The sequence below is a fragment of the Amphiura filiformis genome, chromosome 7 (genome assembly GCF_039555335.1).
Source record: "Amphiura filiformis chromosome 7, Afil_fr2py, whole genome shotgun sequence".
NCBI lineage: Eukaryota > Metazoa > Echinodermata > Ophiuroidea > Amphilepidida > Amphiuridae > Amphiura > Amphiura filiformis.
The window spans coordinates 9,570,584-9,594,575 of record NC_092634.1 but is presented as its reverse complement, the minus strand read 5'-3'; the positions used below and the strand labels follow the sequence as shown (position 1 = coordinate 9,594,575).

The 23,992-nt window shown below is 37.7% G+C and overlaps 1 protein-coding gene across 1 annotated transcript; it reads left to right on the top strand.

Moving 5' to 3' along the window:
• The first annotated feature begins 1,487 nt into the window (after positions 1-1,487).
• LOC140156718 (DNA mismatch repair protein Msh2-like) lies at positions 1,488-20,317 on the top strand. The gene is made up of 21 exons (XM_072179656.1): positions 1,488-1,572; positions 1,679-1,728; positions 4,171-4,206; positions 5,493-5,580; positions 5,978-6,120; positions 7,148-7,345; positions 8,263-8,479; positions 9,119-9,177; positions 9,935-10,055; positions 10,622-10,735; positions 11,288-11,541; positions 11,985-12,099; positions 12,631-12,776; positions 13,499-13,670; positions 14,143-14,206; positions 15,587-15,809; positions 16,438-16,605; positions 17,163-17,254; positions 17,807-17,961; positions 18,500-18,684; positions 19,726-20,317. Exons 1-21 carry the CDS (start codon positions 1,521-1,523, stop codon positions 19,885-19,887), a joined length of 2,814 nt encoding a protein of 937 aa, XP_072035757.1. The 5' UTR covers positions 1,488-1,520; the 3' UTR covers positions 19,888-20,317.
• Positions 20,318-23,992: the final 3,675 nt, after the last annotated feature.

Sequence of the window (23,992 nt, the reverse complement as noted above, 5' to 3'; positions counted from 1 at the left end):
ATTCGGGTTCCCAAATATCTTAGCGTGTAAAGGGGGGGGCAAAGATTTTTGGCACGGCCAAAGGGGGCAGGGGGCAAGTGATTTTGGCAGACCACTTTGAGAATTCATGACCAAGGTACACGTAGGCCTACATAGGCCTAATTATTGCACAGCCCCTAAGAAAGTGTGCAGAGCGTGTTAAAATTTTGCCATTAGAGCAAATATTTTGGATTAGGCCTATATAGGACTAAAAGATTGTGCATACAGGCCGTAATATTTTTTACCCCCACCCCCATTTTTGATGTAGGCCTATTAATAAAATATTTTCACCCTCTAAATTTTTCCAGCCCACCCCCTTCCCCATTAAGAAAATTACAGCCCGTTAGGGGTGGTGAATAATTATGTGTACCCCTGGGTGGTGAATTCTCAAAATGGCCTGCCAATAATTGCTTGCCCCCCTTTGGCCGTGCCAAAAATCTTTGCCCGGCCCCCTTTTGACGTGCCAAACTTTTCCCCACCTTTTGATGTGCCTAAAACCTTTGCCCCCACCCCCTTTTACATGCAAGATTTTAACCCAAATTTCAACCTTAAATTGTCTTATCATAGGCCTATAATGCGAGTGCAGCGAGCAGGAAATTTTGCATATTTGAGCACGTGTTCCTAACGTTTCCCTACATCTTTTTTAGGGCGTAGGCCTAATATAGAAATAGTGCCCAAAATATATGTGCCAAAAATTGCTTGCCCCCCCCTTTCAACCTGCCAAAAATTAGTGCTCGGACCCCCCTTTCAAATTCAACCTGCCAAAAAATGCTTTCCCCCACCCCCTTTGGCCTGAAAAAAAATCTTTGGTATGTAATAGGCCTAGCCATATAAATGAAAGTTTTGACAATAAAAAATGAAATTTTCCAAAATAATGAATAATGAAATCATGACCTCATATTTCACTGAAAAAAATGTGACGGGAAACTAAAGGGTGGTGCAATAATTAGGCTACCCCCGGGTGGTGAATTTTCAAAATGGTCTGCCAAAAATTGGGCCCCCTTGACCGTGCCAAAAAATCTTTGCCCCCTCCCCTTACACATGCAAGATTTTTGGGAACCTGAATTTAAAACCGTAAATTGGATCATATAGGGCCTAATGCGAGCAAGAAATTTTGCATATTTTGAGTGCTGCCAAAATATGCCCCCCCCCACCCTTTAGGCCTGCCAAAAATCTTTGCCCCCCCCTATAATTCACCCCTCCCCCCGGGTACACATAATTATTGCACCACCCCTAGCTAATCATTTCATTTCATGGAGCTGCATGGACCAGCCCCTGAGGCACCGTGCCACCATTCATAGCTATTCCACACACCCACTGCATAGCATGCATAGCCACTGTGGCTCCAGCACCAACCAGCATAGATTAATTTCGCGCCATATACGTCCACCGAATGCTTTTATTATCTTTGCTATGATTGGTCAAGATTTGCATAATATATTTTCCTGACGATTACTAACCAATTATATAGTTCGTACGTCCAATGTGCGATTAGTCACCATATGATCAAAACAATCAAAATGGCCTTACAACCAACTCAGCAGCTGTCCATGGGTAAATATCATTGAAAATACTCATGAAATTAAACTGTAGTGATTGATTATTTGTTTATAATGTGTCATTAATATTCGTTAATATGTTGTTTTGTTTTTGTGAACAGACAGCACCCAGGAGTTCGGGTTCCTCAAGTTTCTTCGCTTGATGCCTGAGGTAAGCCTGCCGAATTTGACAGCCATCATGACACTCATCATGCACTGTCAAAATTACTTGCTTGTATAAAATGTCTTTGCAACCAAGGACTAACATATTGTTAAATTGCTTATCATTATAAATGTTCAAAAATAGCAACTCCGATCTTGCAATGATTATCTTCGTCTTGACTAAATTTACGTAGCTAGCAGTTTTACTACGTCATGTACGTATAACATCCCAAGCCTTTGGCAATGTATGCACCAAAGATTTTGTGCAGATAATTTTAGGCCTATCAAAATGAGTATTTTGAACGATTGTACAGCTATCGTTTCTGCCCTATGACGTGTGAAAGTATTTTGTTATCAAATTGTCAGCAAAAAACTGGTCGCACGGACATGGTCATCGGCGCATCGCTAGCATTTTTGATGAAGAAAAGGTGAGTAGGTATGCTAGGTGAATTTAAATTTGCCATCAAACTGCATCATTTTATATATCAAATTAAAGCCCTTGAGTAAACAAAGCCAAAACTGAAAACCATTTTTTCATAGCACTTTCCGTAGCAAAGTTACATCTTGTCAAAGATTGACTTTCATCAAAAAGTTTCAGCTAGCAAAATTCCCCAAAACGGCATTTCGGGGTGTTTCTAGATCTTAGTCTCATTATGATAGCAGCTTTTTTAATGGAAATGCTATCCAAATCCTCTAAAATTCCATGTGCGGGTGACTTATCACCATAAAAAATCATATATTTGGGTCAAGTGAAGTATAGAAAACATATTTATGTAGGTTTCTTTCTTCGGGCACTTGTTTTAAATTTCTATGTAAAAATGCATTGACATTGTCGGCGAATTTGACTGACTAGCAAATGTGTTAACTAAGGTTTGCCTGGGTTACCTAAAATGAGAATATTCACGCCGGGACAGGCCGAAAATCTTACCTCAATCGTAAAATCCACCCGATGCATGTCATAAACAAGCCATTAGATTCATTGTTGTAGTGTCAGTGATTGTCTCCATGTATTGTCCTTGCAGCTGCAAGATGAGTTGTCAAGCTGAATTTATACTCGATCGCTGAAACACCACCAGGAAATCACCTGCACATGGTTATAGAGGCCGTCAGCGTGACGTCATATGCCGCCATCTTGTGGGTACACGCTGTGATGGTCGTTCGATCTCCATGCGTGAGCAGCAAAATCACCGCGTTGAGGCGCGATAACAGCTGCGTGGCAAGCTGCGCCCTGTGCGTAGTGTCCGACGCGTGAACACACAGATCATTTGTACCCACAAGATGGCGAAAGGCTGACGGCCTCTATTAAGAACTGAGCACGCTGACTGGTCCAAGTAGTTTTTTTTAACCAATCAGGTTAGACGTACTTCGCTTTTTGTGATCGGATCTACATTACCCATGAAGGCCGCCGCATTCATTGATTGGCTTCACGATCGCGATAAATGGTTAATATTAATAATATACAACCAATGGATGTTCATAAAATTTTGAAGTTCAATATTTTCAGCTGAAAGTTCTTTCATTTGAAAGAGAACCTAAACAATAATGGGTCAATCATGTTTCTAGTGCATATACTTTTGAAGTTACAGACAAAAATAAGTGTCACCAAATTGTCCAAAATTTTGTGTGTGAAATAGTGACAGCAGACGTTGGTAATGGGTAAATTACACTGTGATTTGTTACACAAGTTGGTCACCAAATTTATAACCAAAATTGTTCCTGAAATGATCTTCTATAAAATAAAGAATACATTTCATTGCATGTACTCAAAGCATTTCTTTTAGTATTTTAATTGGATTGAATATGTGTTGTTATTCTGACACGTTCGACCAGGTGTCATTCCGTAATGTTACATTGATAATTCCTATCATTTCAAAATATTTGTAGACCATTTTTAAAGTGGAAAATGGCAAAGTATAGCTGAGGTACCGTACGGTACTATAGAAAATATACAGGAATTGACTGATTATGCGCAGTTGGTATATCAGCTTCAGGGGGTCTTGAAACTACTTGAAAACATCTCCTAGCAACGACCAGAGGTCAGGTTTTTGTGCTGATACATGTAGCCGTTGATTTGATAGACATAATTTTGCTATTGCAAGAGCTAGCTTGACAGATTGGGGAATCACCAAAATTACCTGAGGCTTTTTGCTAGCTTGAGGGATATCCCCACGTGCTTTGTGTCACAATGCCAAAAACAAGAGAGTTAACTGAGTCCGAAAAAGGGCAAATTTCTGCCCTTTCGGAGGATGTGTTAGGGAACTAAATACGACATGGAATTTAGCTCAAATTTATGTATAGCACTTTTAGCTATGCATTTTGGAAAAGTGCATAGCAGTTGATGGAAATTGCATCGCATTTTGCGATGCGATACCGTCGAATTTGATCGCTGCCATCGAGGGTTTATTTTGTTCTTTCATTCTTTATTTCATTTTCTTTGCATTTTTGTCTTCAGAAACCAGAAACAACATTCCGAGTGTTTGACAGAACTGTAAGTACTCTTTAAGACTACAATCTCACATTGCCTCAACAACCATGCAGATTATCGTCTTTGGGCAGAAAACAGTGGCGGCGCCAGGGGGGCTCCCCCACTGTCTGAACTCTTATCCCCCCCAGTAAAACCCAAAATTACTACCGTACCTGAAAATGTCCCCCCTGAAATTCCTGACACTACCACTGGCGGGAAAAACCTCATGTGCATTTTCAATGCTTACTTCCAGGGTTCGGTTTTTGCCGGCAAAAACCTGTTTTTGCCAGCAAGTGTGGCAAAAACTGGCAAAAACCTGTTTTTGCCAGTTTTTGCCTGGTTTAAACTGGCAAAAATGGCAAAAACTGGCAAAAACTCACATATAGTCACTCAATATTATAAAGTAACACAGAAAGCTCATTAGACAAGAATAACTAAACTTTTCAAGTCCTTAAAATGAAAAAGTTTTGAATTTGATATACATGTATGACACATTTTGGTTAAATGCACTTGAGCAATAAAAACGCATGCCTTTAATTCCTTAATATGGTACTTATAATTACAAAACCTGGTCTTGTTACGTTCAGGAAATTATTTTTGTAACTTAATAATTTGTTTTGAGATGAAAAAACTGAACTATTAATCACTTTTTTAGTTTTTGCCATTTTGGCCGGCAAAAACTGTTTTTGCCAAGCGGTTAAAACCACGGTTAAAACCGCGGTTTTTTCCACTTGCGGCAAAAACTTGCGAACCCTGCTTACTTCAGTGTGACAAATCTGATATCTAATTTATATTGTGATTTTGTAGGGGTCACACAAACTGAGAACTCAAAATAAAGCTATTTAGTAGTGAAGCATGTTTTATGTCCCCTGTTAAATTCAAATACCATCAAATTTGACATTTTGTTACCATTCCGTATTTGTCAAGTGGGTAAAGTGAAAATACACATGATGATGTTATGACGTGTTTTTCAAGATATAAGAGAATACCATTGATCTTGTTTGTTTCATTACTCACATTTATCTTGTAATTGAACAATGATATAAAAAATCTTTACTTTCAAAAAAATCACATTCATTAATTTGGTAAAATCAACTTTCTTCCAAATGTTAATGTTATCTGCTATTTTCCATCTCAAGTCATCTTGAAATTTTAGTTTCTGCACACTTCAATATTTCAATTTTTCTTTTGTGATCACAAATTTGAGAGCCAGATTTAAACATGCCTGTAAGTATACTTTTTAACTGCCAGTGAAGGAATCTGGATATTCCAGTGTACTTGCAATCATGTTGTTGCTTTCTCTCATTCAGGACTATTATACAGTACATGGAGCAGATGCTTTATACGCAGCTAAAGAAGTGTTCAAGACCAATGGAGTCATCAAATATTTGGGTTCAGGTAAAGTCTGTACAAATAAGGTTACATGTTTGGTTGCGATTAGACTGCTGCCCTCATTCATCAACTGTCCAGGTTGACGACTGAGAAACAAGATTCTTTTTGTTGCATTGAGACTGCGCAGTTGTGTCCAAATTGACTTTTTGACTGAGTTTGTTATTTCAAGAACTTCAGAGTGTGATCTTGTCACAATGGTGTGGTACAATGTACATCGACTGCATGCATACATACACTAGTGTATGAGGGCATTCACCATCTCATGCAAATCAAAGGCAATCAGACACATAGCAGCCACTGAAGATTCAAGATACGTCTTTGTGTCGCTGAGCCATTCAAATGTATGTATGCACAACCTTCAGTTCTCATTGTCATCTATAATTTAATTAATTTTCATCAACAGGGGAGAAAAAGGTGCCATCGGTTGTGCTGAGTAAGATGAATTTTGAGGCAGTAGTACGGGACCTCCTTCTGGTGAGACAGTATAGAGTGGAAGTATTTCAGAACAAAACTGTCAAAGGAAATGAGTGGGAATTAGCTTTTAAGGTAAGCTTAAAACACACCTTGCTATTTTGGGTGTTTTGGAAAGATAAATGATCATTCAATTTTTAATGCTCTCAGGTCAGGATACATTTTATTTGCACACTCACATTCACAACATGATAATTATAGACAATTCTTATTAAATTCACGTAATTTGATTGGTTTTCTGGTGTATAATATCTCACAATAGTTGATAGTGATATTAGTCAGGGTGCGCGCCGCCACGCAACGGCGGCACGCTTGTTGCTCAATGATCGCGCGATAATGCGTTCGCGTTATACACGTGCGAGAACTAAGAATGCGATTCGGCGGCTTAGATGTTCGTGATGATGGTTTCGTTCAAAAAACAACGGGGATGTCCTCACAAAAGTAACTTTATTTTTTTCTGAAAAAAGGCAAAAATTACATTAAAACTGAATAAGAATGAGAATATAAGATAGGATTTTGTCTTTTGCCTATCCAATATCGTGTCATAATGGATGGGCTGGCCAATCCACTACTCAAAATATTTACCAGCCCATCCATTATGACACAATATTGGATAGGCAAAAGACAAAATGCTATCTTTTATTCTCTAAGTAACAATCATGTTACCAACTTGTCTTATTCATGAACAATTCTTAATCGCAAGCAGGCAAGTGCCAAATGTGAGCCATGGTTGCTTTGTAACTGATTAATGTTTCCTCATTTGGGAATACATAGTAACTTTTAAGTAGCTTGAAGTGATTTGTGTTGGACCAGAACATCAAAAAGTGTTAAACTTCATAAATTTAACACTTTTGGAAACAAAAACATTGTCTTCACAAGGAAGTGTTAACACCCTGATGTAACTTGAGTTCTTTTAAAATGCAATTTGTTGCAACCGGTGAGTGACAATCTTAGCTGTCTTGCACTGTACACTGGTATAGGATATGATGACGGGACTTTCAGTTTCAAGTGAATATATACACTTGCTCACATTTCTTCGCGTATTTGACTCATTTTAAGAATCCACTCAATTGTTGGTGACTGTTATTATTTCTCTCTTCAGGCTTCACCAGGCAACTTGGCACAGTTTGAGGACATTTTGTTTGGTAACAATGAGATGTCAACATCAGCTAGCGTTATTGCAGTCAAGTTTTCTAATGAAGGTGGACAGCGCATTATTGGAGTTGGTTATGCGGATGCTACACTAAGAGAACTTGGTGTGTGTGAATTCCCTGATAATGACCAATTCTCTAATCTAGAGGTGAGTAGTTAATGCTGTATATTTGGCTTATGATTTCATCAGGAGTTCTTAAACAGTGAGAGCTAACTAGGGAGAACCAACTCTTTGATCTGTTCTTGCCAAAGTGTCTTCCACCACTAAAACTCTTGCAAGGCTAGGTACATCAGAGAGACCACAACCCTGTTATTTTCAAGCTGAAAGTGACCATGTACAGATAGATGATCTGACACTATGACAAAGCTGGGCGGACTTACAGGCCTTGCCGTCAAGATTTTAAAGGGGAGTGGTCAATCACTTGCTAGCATGATGCTAGGTGAGTTGTCTAATTACTCCCAGAGCTGAATCATTCTCTAGCATGTAGTGCTCATATCACTTTCTAGGTCTAAAAGATAATTCATACCAATATATAAAACACTTACACACTGTTGACACCCTCTCTTAGTTTTAAGATAAAAGATAAATCGAATACATTGAAAGTGCTGAAACTTGAATGTAGTTCAATTTTTGGTGATTAGCTGTGAGCGATATTTAGTGTCTATTGCGAGTGGAAAATTGCTCACTAGAAATTGAATTTCGGTGAGCGGTGGCGAGCGAGAGGATTGCTCATCTCAAACAGCTAGGCCTGAACTTACCTGAAATAAAAGATCAAAACCAGGTCTAAACCACGGCAATGGAGAAGGCTGAAATACTTGGCTAGACTTTTGCAAAGAATAATGTCAATTTGATGATCCAGAATTGCTGTGAACCACTGTTTAGCCCGTAAGGATAACTAATATGGTATTCTGTTGCCCATATCTGTGCTTGACAATGACATAGTCATTTCTAATGGGCTATTGATGTGATTATCATTAGTTATAAACAACAACATCTACAACAACACCAACAAATATTTACTTTGTGCTTTAAAACATTGTGTATTGCATTGTGATTTTGAACAGGCACTCATAGTCCAACTTGGCCCAAAGGAATGCCTTCTTCCTGCATCAGGTGGTGACAACATTCCAGAAGTAGCCAAACTGAAGCAGATTATACAAAGGGGAGGGTTACTGGTTACAGAACGCAAGAAGGTAGAGTTTACTACAAAAGACATGGTGCAAGATCTGAATAGACTACTGAAATCAAAGCATGAGGAACAGTTTAACAGCGCTGCTTTAGGTATGTTGTAATCAGTCAACTAGTCAATCGATGGATTGATAAATTAATCTTCTATTGATGAACACTTTTCCATAGACGCTTTACTCCATGGAGGTCCCAAGTACTCAAACCTAGTGGTCCTGGACCCCCAAATACAGTTTAGTGGTTAAATTGAAGAATACAATCAATCAATCAATCAATCAATCAATCAATCAACAGCTGATTAGTCAATCATTTGTCATGGCTTTAATAGAATCATGCATTTTAACAATTATTAAAAAATTAATGCAAATATCTTAACTGCACTAAATACTAACTGGAGTAAATGTGGGTAACTTTATGATAAATTGGATTTAAACTTCTCACCACACAACATGAATGAATGCCAATGAAAAATTAAATTCCACTGACTATGCATCCAATGCTATACCATCTGAGCTAATGAGTCACAGATGGAGAAGAGCAGAACATTATTAACTATAGGTATTCACTCCAATTCTAATTCTCTAACATCTTCTCATTAAAGAAGCGCAGAAAAAAGTTTTTGATTTGGAAAATTTAGAGAAAAGAGGCTTAACCAGGTAACTTTAACTTCATATAAATATAAATGGAACTGTATTTGCACTGTAAATTAATGATGTTCATTTTTGTAATTTTCAGCTGAAATGGAAAAGGCCAATGCAATGGCATCAGTTGCTGCCCTCATCAAGTACTTAGAGGTGAGATGAAAGGGGATAACCCTATTGGTTTTGGATATACATGTACTTAGAGGAGACACTCGTATTCAATCCCTGTATAAATAGTGAAGTCATTTCAAGGCAGTTTGATTGACAGTTGCTATGGAGTTTGGTACACATACATAGTAACGCTTAGCCTAAAATTTACGTACATGTCCACGAAAAAGTTGTGCGTATGACTTCAATAGGAAAACAGACTTGTCCCGTATTTTGATTGACAGTTGCTGGGCAGTTTGGTACACCAAATTTTTCCAAAATGGTCAACATCAACTGCCATTAATTTGGACCCTTTTTGGCAAAAATACAGCTGATTTAGCGAATGTCAACATTGGGGCATTGGTTCATATATTTTCCTAGCATATTGTGATAACACCTGAGCTACTAGTACTTGGTTTTTCAAAATATGATAGTAATGAAGAGAAATGGCCAAATGTTTGTCATTTTTCATCATTTAGATTTGTTTTTACAAAAAACAAAAATATGCATCACCTCTTCCACAAGTCAATCTCTTACCAAACACATACCACCACACGCATATTGTGCATTGACTTCAATTGCACACACATGTGGCTTATCCTGTAGTACATTATTACTCAAGAATCCTCAACAAAATAAATTTCATCTATAATGTTTATACTCAAAGCGAATCTTGGTTATTTGCCTGAAATATTAATTGGGATGTTTGGTTCTTAATAATTCATTGAAACTAATGTCACATTTCTTGTCCATGCACCTGCAGCTACTGGGAGATGAAACCAATTTTGGGCAGTTTAAATTATTGACCTTTGACCTCAAGCAATACATGAAGCTAGATGCTGCTGCTGTAAGGGCGTTGAACTTGCTACCGACACCTCAAGATGGTAAGTGTATCATCTCCATTAATTTCATTATTGTTGACTTTGGCCTGATTGGATTGGATGGTGTTTGGTATTGGGCAAGTCAGAAGTTGTCAGGTTTCCAACAGAATTAGGTCCAAATTACTTGAGACAAAATACTTAGGAGTTTTACATTGAAGACATGTATTGTGTCTGGCTTTGAAAACAGTTGTGTATGGATGTAACAATGATGTTGTGAAAAAATGTGGGCTTCTCTCAGAGAGAGGGCAATGGTGGCTCTGGTGGTGAACATTTTATAGGCAGGTTAGAGTATCTTGTTAGATCTTTTTACTACACAGCTCTGTAAGACTCACCAGTTGATGTACAGAGACGACAGTGCAGACATACAACTGTTTATGTGCAATTCTTTTAATAGGTTTTTATTGGGATGTTATGTATGGAGAACAAGGATGCAGGTTTTCTGAAATATTTAAAGAAAAAGTTTCCCATTTCATTTAACACATGATATACAAATTTCATTTATTTTTTAAGTGCCCGATTTTGACATTAATAGCTGCACACTAATCATAAGTTCTTGTTTTATATTTCAGTTGGATCTCGTAATATGTCTGTATTGGGTCTGCTGAACAAGTGCAAAACACCTCAGGGTCAAAGGTTACTGGGTCAATGGGTCAAACAACCACTAATGGACAAAAACAAAATTGGTGAGATATGTAAAATTGACAAATCTAATAGCACGTTTTAGGCCCTTCGCATAAGCCATTGGTGCAGCATTTCCCTGAATTAAGGGTGCACAATGAGACATGTTGTCTAACGTTAAATTGGACGACAGATAGCGTATCAATCGGCCAGCTTGATTGGACTTCAATGAAGGCTAATCACATTGATAAAAGTAGCTAACCCCTTTGAATGAAAAAGATGTAGATTATAAAGTTGCACTTAAAACCCTTTGAAATGGCTTATCTTGTTGCATTGGTTACTAGCTTCTCAGTGCAACAGAATCTGTTATCTTTTTCATTCAAAGGGTCAACATGCCAACAATTTGGGGACTATTGACACAAAATGGGCAGAATATAATTATTGCTATTCAAACTTGAAACTTTGGTTTTGACTTCTGGTCTTCCAAAAAAGGGTGTAGATAAATTCCAAAGAAGGGTGTAGTTAAATTTGTGAAGTTTTTATGACATGAAAGTAGTTAGATACCGGTACTCTTAGAAGTTGATTTTGTAGAGCTTTAAATCTTACTCCCCTTGCAGAAGAAAGACTAAATATTGTTGAGACATTTCTGGAAGACACAGAACTACGTCAGATGCTGCAAGAAGAACATCTCAAGCGTGTACCAGACTTTCAAAGATTAGCCAAGAAATTCCAGCGTAAACGAGCCACCCTACAAGACTGCTACCGTGTCTACCAGGCGGTAGAGTTTATGCCTACGGTATTGGAAACACTGGAGAGGCATGAGGGACAGTATGGAAGTCTACTTAGAGAGGTCTTCTCAAACCCAGTTAAGGTAATCAATCAATCAGTCAATATGAGGGGGGAGGACATATGAAACGTGGACTACTAAGTTTTACAGATGATGTACATACACAAGATACTCGAAAACTAAAATCCCTTTTACAAAAAGAGCGTACTGCTAATTGTTGAGCTGGGGTGGCATTTGATGAAAATCTAGAATATTTGGCAGTTTGTTGCCAAATTGATCAAATTCAGTAAAATTATTCAATTTTGGACTCTGAGTGGTGGGCTCCAGTGCTAAAATTACAGCTCTGTGGTGGGCTCCAAAACCTGAGTACTGGATCATGCCGCCCACCACCACCCACTGTAGCTACAACCCTGGTTGATCACATTTTTCTTAGCAAAGTCGGATGGTACCATGCAAGGAGTATGCTTGATAAGAATTTGTCATTTTAGTTAATAGTGTGATATTTCATTTCTTGTGATCTCTTTCAGGAGCTGTTACTAGACTTTGTCAAGTTCCAAGAGATGATAGAGACCACAATGGACTTGACACAGGTTGAGAATCATGAATTCCTCATCAAGCCTGACTTTGATGAGAACCTACAGAGTAAGTGTACGCCTGTCACTTGATGGTAAATTGTTATTTGTGAAGTATTGGCCAAGCATTTTTACCTAACACTTTTTCTTTCCCATAACAGTCCATGGAGAGCTGATTCTGGCAGAAGAAAAACTTTTACTATCTTTATACTACTAAATTTAAAGTGCATGACCAACACACTAAAATTCTTCAAAACTCAGATTTGGGATTTTTGTAACAAACATAATATGTCTGGCATCACCATGCAAATGTGAAAAAAGAGACAAAATCTGACAAATAAAGTTAGAAGTGAGGCAGTTGAATTGCCCAACAATTAAGCTAAAGCACTAAGCAGTTAACACTGGAACAATTATGTGATGTTTTATGAAATAAAAATGAATTACTTTGATCTGAGCTGCAATGTTTGTCTATGGAGTACCCTTTGCCTCCATGGATTAACACCAACTGTGTGTAGGTGTTGTTTGTTGAGTATCCTACATTATTAATAAATTCTCAGTAATTAATTATTATATTATTGAAATTAATTGTATTTTTCAATAGACCTGCGTGAGACATTGGATAGTTTGGAAGTAGAGATCCAATCCCAGCTGAAGAAGGCTGCTCGTGATTTAGGGCTGGAAGCAGGCAAAACCATCAAGTTAGAATCTAACAACCAAATAGGATACTTCTTCAGGGTCACCAGAAAGGTAATATACCCTTACCACTCATTCCACCGTTCACCATTCATACACTCAATAGATAGCGTGAACCAATTGGATGCATTGATTGTGTATATTGTGCATTCCGCGTGCTACGCGCAGTGCTTGCACACGCCTTCGCGTCACATGGGTTTTGATTCATTTTGGGGAGGGTTGATGCATTTATATTTGGTTCTTTTTTCCAATATTTTTACTGTAGTGATAATTTTGTTATAAAAACAGCAAAAATCAAGTGTTTTTTTCTTCTTGTGTATGAAATAGGTTAATGAGCATTGATGCATCTAATGTACTCCCCCTTCAGGGCTCGTGCATTAGACGCATCAACATCAGCGCGCGTGCATTATTTTGTCTATTTTATCTCCCAACAAGTAATACGCGTTCATTAACCTATAACCGTTTAAAAATTTGTGTCTGGAACATCTGCATGGCTTACTTTACTTTAGCAGATGTAGCTGCAGTAGCGAAGTAAACCACACGGACACATCATTATTAAACAGCAATGAACAACCTATTTATTTAACAACTTGTGTCTGGCACATCTGCATGCTTACATTGCTACTGTGTGATGACCTAGAATTACAAAGTGGGTCATCATAAACAAATGGCTGTCTTCTGAGAACTCTGATTTGAAATGGTCTATGTGTTAATTCTCTGTACAAAACATCTTAAGCATGATATTAAATTCTTGTGTTTTCTTCATTATTTTGCAGGAAGAAAAGGCACTAAGAAACAACAAGAAGTATAAGACCATTAGCACCAACAAGAATGGAGTCCAATTTCACAACTCAAGTCTGCAGTCTTTAAATGATGATCACATGAGAGCTAAAGAGAATTACAATGAAACACAAAAGGCTGTTGTGACAGAAATCGTGGGCATTTCCAGTAAGATTACAGTGTATGAATATGAGACTTGAGACACAATCCTACTAAGATACAGTACTAACTGTTTTAAATATTACCCTGTTTTGCCAAATAAAAGATAGCTCAACAATGACAGGATATTTTTCAGAGGGGTTAAAAGGTTGACTTTCAGGGAGGGCAAAATTTGAGGAAAATGATCAAAAGTTGTCAAAAAAAAGCCTTGAAATATAAAAAAAAAAAAAAAAAATCCAGACAGCTTCCCACCCCTTAGCTACACCACTGTGTTGATCTAGAGGAAAATAATGTATTTCCTGGACACCATAATCTGTTGAATTTGGAAAAGAATGGGAGTCCCCCATAATTTTGATTAAAAAATAACTTCAACATTTGGTCTAGCATGAACATTACATCTCACAAGAATCGAACACGATTCTGTGCAATTATGATCGTATTTTGTCCTTCACTAATCCCACTTATTCCCTCTCTCCTGTAGGTGGCTATGTAGACCCTATGATAGTACTGAATGACATCATGGCTCAACTTGATGTTTTGGTTAGGTAAGCTTATGGCACAGAGCCACTGTATGATCTTGAATTGGTGTCTCAAGAAAAGCAGATCAAATCATGAGTTGATTCAATAAGAGTTTCATGCCATTTGTTTTAATGTAATGCAAGAACATCTTCTATTAAGGAGGCTGTGTACTCTCAGACATGCATGTAGTAAAAGTGCAATAACTTTGTAATTATTCGCCCAATACATATAAAAGTATACATTTTATGAAGGCAAGACATCAATAAATCTTAATATAAATACAGATTTGGGGTAAAAACAACAATTATGAAGAAAATCACAAAAAAGTGAGTTTTTGGCAATTTTTTTTAGGTACAAAAAAAAAAAAAAACACTCTTTCCAAAATATTTTATTTTGTTTTTAGCTCAATCTTGAGGCTCCATTCCAAAAAAGTTTTTTTTATTTTTTTGATATTGGCCTTATTTTTTGAGATATTGACCTTATAATGCATCAAATTGAATTTTTTTAAATTCACAAACTCCTATTTGCACAAAATTATGCCTAAAATCGGAAATAGGCCAAAATATAAAAAAATTAGAAAACCGTTTCTTGAGTCGATCATGCTTTTTACGATGATCATATTTGCTTACCTATAGATGCTGTATTTATTGAGTTATTGTGTACCTAAATCGTCATTTTACCGAAAAAATGAACATTGAAATAATGGCCTTTGAAGTTTAAAGTGGTCACATTTTGCACTTTCATCGAATCTCGCAGGAGAATGCTGCAGTTTTTATTTTTCTACCTTACATTACATAAACATCGGGTAAATCCACGGCCCCTTGAGAAGTTTGAGCGAAATCCATTCATAACTTGATATTTAAATCTGGGGAAAGAACTTGAAAAACCCCACATTTTATCAGTTAAAATGGAGCCATTTGACCACTAGGTTTTTGTGCTTCCGTGGTGTTTCCATAAGATGCGCCGCGCATGCAGATAAGCGTTGCGTATGCGTAGCGTATTTGTGCGTTAACAAATTGCGCGACACATACGCGATGCGTTGATTGCGCGCTTGCACCCTGCTGGTACAACAAAGATTTTCTTTCCTTTTCAATTTCAAACACGAGTGGAATAGTGGAATAAAATCCTTAAAATATTGCAGTTGGAGTTTACAAATCTGGATTTTCATTCCTTGTATTTATAAAAAACATAACAAAGTACAAACATATCAAAAAAACTCAATTTTGCGAAAGAAACAATGTCTAGAGTACACAGCTGCCTTAATTTCTTTTGATTGGGTCACATGGGGTATTAGGTTCTTTGCTGTATTTGTCAAACACAGTTGATGTTTTTATACAAGAATGTCTTGGATCAGTAAAAACAATTTTACATGGTTGTCTTGATTTCCCTACTTTGTTTCTTCCTAGTTTTGCTCATGTGTCAGCCAATGCACCAATCACATATGTGCGCCCGAAGCTTTCTGCGAAGGGAACTGGTGGTATTTGTCTAAGGCAAGCTCGACATCCGTGTCTGGAGATGCAAGATGATGTAGCTTTCATCCCTAATGATGTGACCTTTGACCGGGAGAAGCAGATGTTCCACATAATAACTGGTCCAAATATGGGTGGAAAATCTACATACATCAGACAGGTTTGTTTTTTCGTTTGTCACTGTTCAATTAAGTAATTTCCAAAACCATAATGTCTGGCCCAAAAACTTGTTTGTCAGACTTGAACCATTTAGATCAGGCATGAAAACCAATTACCTCAGACCCCAAAATCAGTTTTGGCTCTGGTACCAGCCAGATGAATCCTGCAACTTGCTTCCTGTTCATGTTACTTTTCTCATCACTAAAATTCCTGTTACTCCTTTTTTGCAATCTATATGATTTGCAAATGAGACTTGGGTTATAAATAAGCAATTGTTCAATGTCATCAGTTGTGTTAATTCTACATACATGTTCTATGGTGTGAATTGACTAAGAATCAATTGCCAAATATGTGATAAGTTATACTACAGAGTGTAGAAGAATCTTGGGGATGAAATCAAAACTTGACCGGCGGTTGACCGCCGGTTCCATCCGGTTCCTGATGTTCTAAACAATTTATTAGTGTAAATTGATTCACTGAATTGTGCCAAATTTGAAGATAGGAAAATGCATACCCATCTTTGGAAATATTATTTGGGTAACCACAAAGGGACAAATAAAATGAGTGAACTTATCATTAATGTCATCATGTTGATCTTATTGTGATCTGTGTATTCTTGTCTATTACAGATTGGTGTAGTTATATTGATGGCTCAGCTTGGGTGCTTTGTACCTTGTGAGTCAGCTGATATTGCCATATGTGACAGCATCCTAGCCAGAGTTGGTGCTGGTGATAGTCAACTCAAAGGCGTGTCAACGTTCATGTCAGAAATGCTGGAAACGGCTTCGATATTGCGGGTAAGTAAATTAAGTGTTATCTGCTTTATGTACCATACATATGGTAAACAGTATCTTGGTGTAGATTATTCATCCAGTAGTTCAAAACATTATTTTAGATTTAATTTACAAAATAATATGGTCAACAGCTTCAATCAATTTGGTAATTATGGGATATCATGAAAGGCCCAGTTTAAATTAAAAGTGGGACCCTCATAATCTTTGAACACTCTTATGGACTAGCCAATGCGAGTTAGGTGCGGATTTTTTATGTGTTGCAATTTAGTATTCAATCAGGACCCCACTTACATAATTACGACACAACCACATTATTTATGCCAAACATTGTAAAAAACTCAGAAAAGGGGTCTAAAGGAACATTATTTAATTGTTATTGGCTTTAAAGTATGACAAATGACCAGATACCAGAATTCACTATTGCAAGAAAATTGTGTGGAAAAACAAATAAACAAAAGAATGTAATGAACAAAAGAATTATTGGTTAACATCATCACTTTGAATTGCAAAAAGACAAAAGGAGAAAATTGTCAATTTTATCCAATCTTCTCTTCCAACAGTCTGCCAGTGAAAACTCTCTGATAATTATTGATGAGCTTGGACGTGGAACATCTACTTATGATGGATTTGGCTTGGCTTGGGCAATCTCAGAGTAAGTATTATGACCCATCCAAATGTATACTTTGCTCAACCTATTAGTGGCAAGACTCGTAACATTCATTCATTGTGGATTCATACAAGATGATGTGCACACAGTTAGGCACAACACCTGCGCCAAATGAGCTTGTGTAATGTGACTGGCTAGCTTTGCTGTGAATATAGGTGAGCGTGAAATGGGACTAGAGTAGCGCATGCAGTAACAAAAACTTTTAACAACAAAAAATATTGGCCGAGTGTCAAAAGCTGTCCTAAATGTGACATGCGTAGAATGAAATGTGTGTTTGTAGAAATCATTTCCAGGCCTTGTTATTATTATACCTTAAACATGAATTTTTCAAGATAAACAGCAAATTTGATATTCTTGGATTGAAGCCAAAGCTTGTGATTTGATACCGTATCCAAGAGTTCAATTTTGTTTCTTGTGGTGCCACCTTGTATCCTTTATCCCACATTTTGATTTTTTAATACAAGCAGGTGTGTCTCAAAGTTTTTGATATTACAGTATTAACTGAATTGTCTTATGTTGTCGTTTTATTCCTATCAGACATATAGCTACCAAGATGAAGGGTTTCTGTCTATTCGCTACACATTTCCATGAGTTGACAGCCTTAGCTGATGTTGTCCCTACTGTAAACAACCTCCATGTGACAGCTTTAACTAGTGATGAACAACTGACATTGCTCTACAGGGTAAAACCAGGTAAGGGGATGCCTTTATGTATATAGGAATGGGGGAAGGTGACTGCATTTGGTTATATCTGATTGTTACATACTTCCACAACTTAACTGCTTTAGCCAATGTCCCCAGTGTAACACTAATCAGTATGAACAACTCACATTGTTATTTATGCACAGAGTAAAAGCAAGTTATTCAGTGGCTTTGGTGGGTTATATAAGTGAGGGGAGACAAGGAACTTGGGTTGAATGGGGATTGGTAAATGTACTAGCCATGTACCACACAGGAAACCTGTTATAATAATGGCATTTTGTAATGCACATATCTCCACCTATGGGGAGGTGCTCCAGGTACAGATTTGATTAAAATGTGTTTGCTTTATACATCTCTGTGAGGTTTTAATCTTTCTTGATCAGTTCAATCAGCTAATTGGACCCAACTGTCCCACATTTCAAATTTAAAAATGTGATAGGAACTTTCAGCACAATGACCTAATTATCCCAATTAAAAATATATTGCAATTAAACATTACTCAGAAGTTATGTATGATTTATATCTGCAGGTGTGTGTGATCAGAGCTTTGGTATTCATGTCGCTGAGCTAGCTCACTTCCCTCAGAAAGTGATAGACTTTGCCAAAGAGAAGGCTGCTGAATTAGAAGATTACCAGAGTCTATCAATGGCAGATGCTCAATCTATGGAAGGCTTTGATGAACCTGCAGCAAAGAAAAGAAGAACTGACAAACAGGTAGGTCAATATCACAGATAAATGGAAAATTATGAAAGAAACCCACAATTTAAATGCTTGTAATAAATATAATTAAATAATAATAAGTCAGAAGTATTCAGAGGGGTCAGTGACACAAAGACGTAACTCCATTTTTTGCAAAAATGAGATTTTGTTATCAAAATTTTCAGAAACATGAGCACTTTCCAATAAACACATAGGGTGTAACTCCATTTAGCACCCCATTGAAATCAATGGCCAGTGAAACATAGACTTAACTCCATAAATCGATGGGGACCATTATCTTTTTTTCTCAGAATGGCCAAAATGGAGTTATATCTTTGTGTCACTGACCCCCCGATTTATGTGTAGTTAAATGTGGACATCTTTTCCCCCCCTTTTTTTTTAAATCTAAAAACATGAAAAACCCTTTACAGTCCAACCTCTTTTATCCAACCATGATGGGACCAAGCATTGGCAGGATAAATGAAAAATCTGAATGAATTATGTGTAATTGCTGCATTGAATGTCCAAGTGCTTAATTTGGTGACTACAAAAAGCTCACCCAAGATGCCATAATAACAGTGAAAGATGGCAAGTGTCCCATCATATCTGGATGGCATCCCTTAGATTGAGTACTATTGGGCTTTGCCTGGCTTCGGCCGAATGTTATAAATAAAATGCTGTATTACACAGCGGGGTAATAGAAAGTTCCATAGCAAAGAGGTCTTTATAAGGAATATTGGACTGTATTATAATCTGACTCTAAAAGTGTGAAAACTCCTGTATATAAAAAGACTCAAGTTCCCTTTCATATTTTGTGTATATCTTTCCATCACAATAGTTTGAGCTTGTTAGGGTTCATATTGTCATCTGCGTGGATGAATGTAAACATGACGCATAAAAAGCTGATGTCTATATTGGATACAAGAATAAACTACCACTAGAATGGAGGGATAGAGATTGCTAAAACGAGTTGTAAAAGAACTGACCCACCTGACATTGAGAGCACTAGCAAAATAATTGACCACTGTTTAATCTTGTACAACCTTATTCCAACAGGAAGGTGAAGCCATCATCCAAGACTTCATGTCCAAAGTGAAGCAGATTCCCTTAGCAACGATGTCATCAGATGAAGCATGGCAACAGATACAGAAGCTGAAAGATGAGGTGGCTGCAAAGAACAACAACTACATCCAAGAAATACTCTCAAGAGGAACATAGAGAACAAGATGCAGGAAGTCAAATTGTGCCTTTTCTTGAAACAGTATTACTTAAACACTGTACTGGTATACATACAATTCAGTTAGACAAGCATTAAGAAATGTGCTTACAACTTCCAAACGACTAAATACCCTGGCTGATAAGGGAACAACACAAAAGATCAAAATATTGATGACATCCTATAAAAGTAACTAGTTTAATTACTTAGAAACTGGTTTGTTTATAGGATTTTTGGGTTGTCCCCTAAAGCAACAGGAGAAGGATATTGTGGACATCAGATGTCTTAAAATATGTGATCAACTTATTCAACACCACGGTAACAGGTCAAAAAATAAAAAAGTTGAGAGTTATATAGCATTCAGTCAACATGCATTGACTTGAATGAACTACAAAGTGTAGACCCTACGTACAATGCCAGCTGATGCCAGGCATTCATGTCCATGACCCCAGGTTGCGACGGTCTGTGAGATCCCATGGCCTAGCAGTGGAAGTCCCAAGATCAAACCTTGTCAGCCATGAAAGATCATTTCTACCATCTACAGCCCAATTATGGAATTCTCTACCTGCCCAAATTCCAGCCATTAGATCGAGGGCCAGCTTTAGCAGGGAGGTTAATCGCTTTCTGGGTGCATCCTCGTCAGCAGCTTCTAAATGATTTATTTGTCTCTGCTGTTAATGCCCAGGTATGCCATGTCAAAAAAAAAAAAAAAAAAAAAAGGCATTTAAAAGTGAGCTTAGTGATCGGAGTTCTGTTAGGATGATATGAAGAAATTGCATCTAATGTGACAAATTGGACGCTTGGTTCCGAAGCTTAACACTATCAAATCATTAGTCATCAAAAACACTAGTCCACCCAGATTGATTCTAGTGTATCAGTCATGAATTGAGCAGGTGATGATTAAATGTTGGTCTTTGTTACTACATGAAGGACTGTCAGAGAAGTTTTGGTTAACCGGGAGTTGGCAACGTGTATAAATATCTTGGTTTGGGATCTTTGCTGTTAACACAATACACGTTCAAATGTTGGAACCATATTTTGCAAAAAATTAATAGATATTGCAATTGTTTCAACTGTACTTGAATTGCTTCAGAAAGAAAAAAAGACTTTGTCAAATCAGAAAAAAAACACCCAAATAATGTATATTGTGTTGTAACTAACAGTATGTGTACAATTTTGGATATCTATATTTTGTATTCATGCATCTCATTAAAAGTTCTTGTACGAAAATACCATTTATGCAATGAATATTATACATTGTCCTCTTCGGTGTGTGCAGTGTTCTCGTTTTTCAGCTACAAACCACATCCATATTGAAATAAATACACCCGTAAGACCTAACCTTAATCTCTCACACAGGAAGTGAACTTCAAATGGAGTCGCCCATTCAGGTAACTCAATTTGAAATACATAACCCTGTGTGGAAGATTAAGGTCATGTCTTCCACAGAGGGTGTATGGATTTTAACTGGAATAGCCCATTGCCCTTTGACTGTGGATGATTTGTTTATTCACTTTTGAACCTTGGTATTTTACTCTTCAGCACAGTGATGTAGTGCGAGTCATCCTAATGGGAATTACCGACCATGATGGGGCTATGGAGGGAACCGGGCCTGATTTGGGGCAGAAGCCAATTTTCCTGTGGGATTTTCTAAATTTTCAAAACAATTGGGGGTACATGCCTGGGAGGGAGGGGAGGGTGCATTTTAAAGCAATATTTGCCACAGGTTTGTAGGTCACCTTTTCGATATGGTGTAGAATTAAAACATACAGGTATGCAAAATGTTCCTGCTTGGAAAGGGGAACACAAATTTTCTATTAATTCTAAAACAAAATATTATATTTTACTACCCAAAATCGGATTATTTTGCCCTTTTTGTCTCGCCTGAACTTTGTTCAGGATGGGACTTAGTAATCACTATTTCTGTCTGTCCGTGCGTGTGTGGGGGTGTGTGTGTGTATGTATGTGTGTCCGTCCGGAGCTGTATCTGGGGAACCGTAAGACCTACGGCGACGCTACTTGGTGGGAGGAAGGGTATCCAAGTTTGCTCCGTAATCAGTATGTTTTCGGGGGAAAAATATGCAAATTAACATAGCTAATTTGCATAATTTATGCATAAATTGATAGCGGAGTTTGTGGACAGACTATCTCAAGATCCGTCGGGCGATAGTAGCGAAACCTGGTGTCAGCTATGATACACATCTGCTGATCACCTGATTAGTTTTTCGTGAAAAGTATCGCATTTAGTTGTTAATTTGCATAATTTATGCGGAACGATTCTACAAATATGGTTGGAAATCTGAAGAAATCCGCCTTGTGGAGCTGTATCTGGGGGATTAGTAAGATCTTAAGCCCTATGATGATGAAACGTGGTAGGGGGTAGTATGACCAGAGGATCTCAACCCGATTCGATTTTCAGCGCAAAATATGGTAATTAAGTACCTAATTTGCATAATTTATGCATAAAATGCAAAAACCTATTTTCTCAGAGACTAGGGTCATACGTTCTTCAAACTTGGTGGGTGGGTGCATCTTCACCCCAGACAGAACAAGTTTGTATTGGTTAGTGCGTCAAGGTCACCTAAGGTCATCCAGGGGTCATCTGAGGTCAAATGACTAAAAACTGTCGTATGGGCACGATACTTGGTGGGTACGGTCAACATAATGTGGTAGGGGGTAGTATGATGAGAGGATGCACATTAGTACCCCCCCCATGTGGCCCCTCCCACACACTCAAAGTTGGGGGGGTCAAAATTTAATGAAATATTGTTTTTATATTGCGCATTACATATCAATTTCGGTCATGTAGGCCAAGTCATTAGGCCAAAAAAAGACTGAAGAATGTCTCTCATGTACAAAAGTATAGGAAACTGGAAATTTAAAACCACCTTTTTAGGGTGAAGGAAGCATTTTTTCAAAAAAATGTCTAAAATGGGTTTTATGTCAAAAATGTCTCTGTTGGGGTGCTACATCGAGTCAAATGTTCACTAGCACCCCCCCCCATGTGGCCCCTCCCACACACTCGAAGTTGGGGGGGGTCAAAAATTTAATGAAATAATGTTTTTATATTGCGCATTATATATATCAATTTCGGTCATGTAGGCCAAGTTATTAGGCCAAAAAAGACTTTGAAGAATGTCTCTCATGTACAAAAGGATAGGAAACTGAATATTTACAACCACCTTTTTAGGGTGAAGGAAGCATTTTTTTTTTTTAATGTCTAAAACGGGTTTTTATGTCAGAAATGTCTCTGTTGGGGTGCTACATCGAGTCAAATGTTCACTAGCACCCCCCCATGTGGCCCCCTCCCACACACTCGAAGTTCAGGGGGAGGGGGTCAAAAATTTAATGAAATAATGTTTTGATATTGCGCATTATATATATCAATTTCGGTCATGTAGGCCAAGTTATTAGGCCAAAAAAAGACTTTGAAGAATGTCTCTCATGTACAAAAGGATAGGAAACTGAATATTTAAAACCACCTTTTTAGGGTGAAGGAAGCATTTTTCAAAAAATGTCGAAAACGGGTTTTATGTCAAAAATGTCTCTGTTGGGGTGCTACATCGAGTCAAATGTTCGGAAGATTATTTCGGGGTCATCCGAGGTCACCCAGGGGTCATCTGAGGTCAAATTACTAAAAACTGTCGTATGGGCATGAAACTTGGTGGTTACAATCAACATTTAGAGTAAAATGTTCGGAAGATTCTTTTGGGGTCATCCGAGGTCACCCAGGGGTCATCTAAGGTCAAATTACTAAAAAACTGTCGTATGGGCATGAAACTTGGTGGGTACAATCAACATTTAGAGTCAAATGTTCGGAAGATTATTTCAGGGTCATCCGAGGTCACCCAGGGGTCATCTAAGGTCAAATTAGTAAAAACTGTCGTATGGGCATGAAACTTGGTGGGTACAGGCAACATTTAGAGTAAAATGTTCAGAAGATTATTTCGGGGTCATCCGAGGTCACCCAGGGGTCATCTGAGGTCAAATTACTAAAACTGTCGTATGGGCATGAAACTTGGTGGGTACAGTCAACATTTAGAGTAAAATGTTCGGAAGATTATTTCAGGGTCATCCGAGGTCACCCAGGGGTCATCTGAGGTCAAA

Bases quoted from the DNA above. Each gene is read 5' to 3' on its own strand.
- LOC140156718 (XM_072179656.1), top strand. From the start codon at position 1,521: ATGATCAAAACAATCAAAATGGCCTTACAACCAACTCAGCAGCTGTCC. The intron at 10,736-11,287 runs GTGAGATATGTA...CTCCCCTTGCAG, and splicing joins AATGGACAAAAACAAAATTG to AAGAAAGACTAAATATTGTT. The intron at 17,962-18,499 runs GTAAGGGGATGC...TTATATCTGCAG, and splicing joins GCTCTACAGGGTAAAACCAG to GTGTGTGTGATCAGAGCTTT.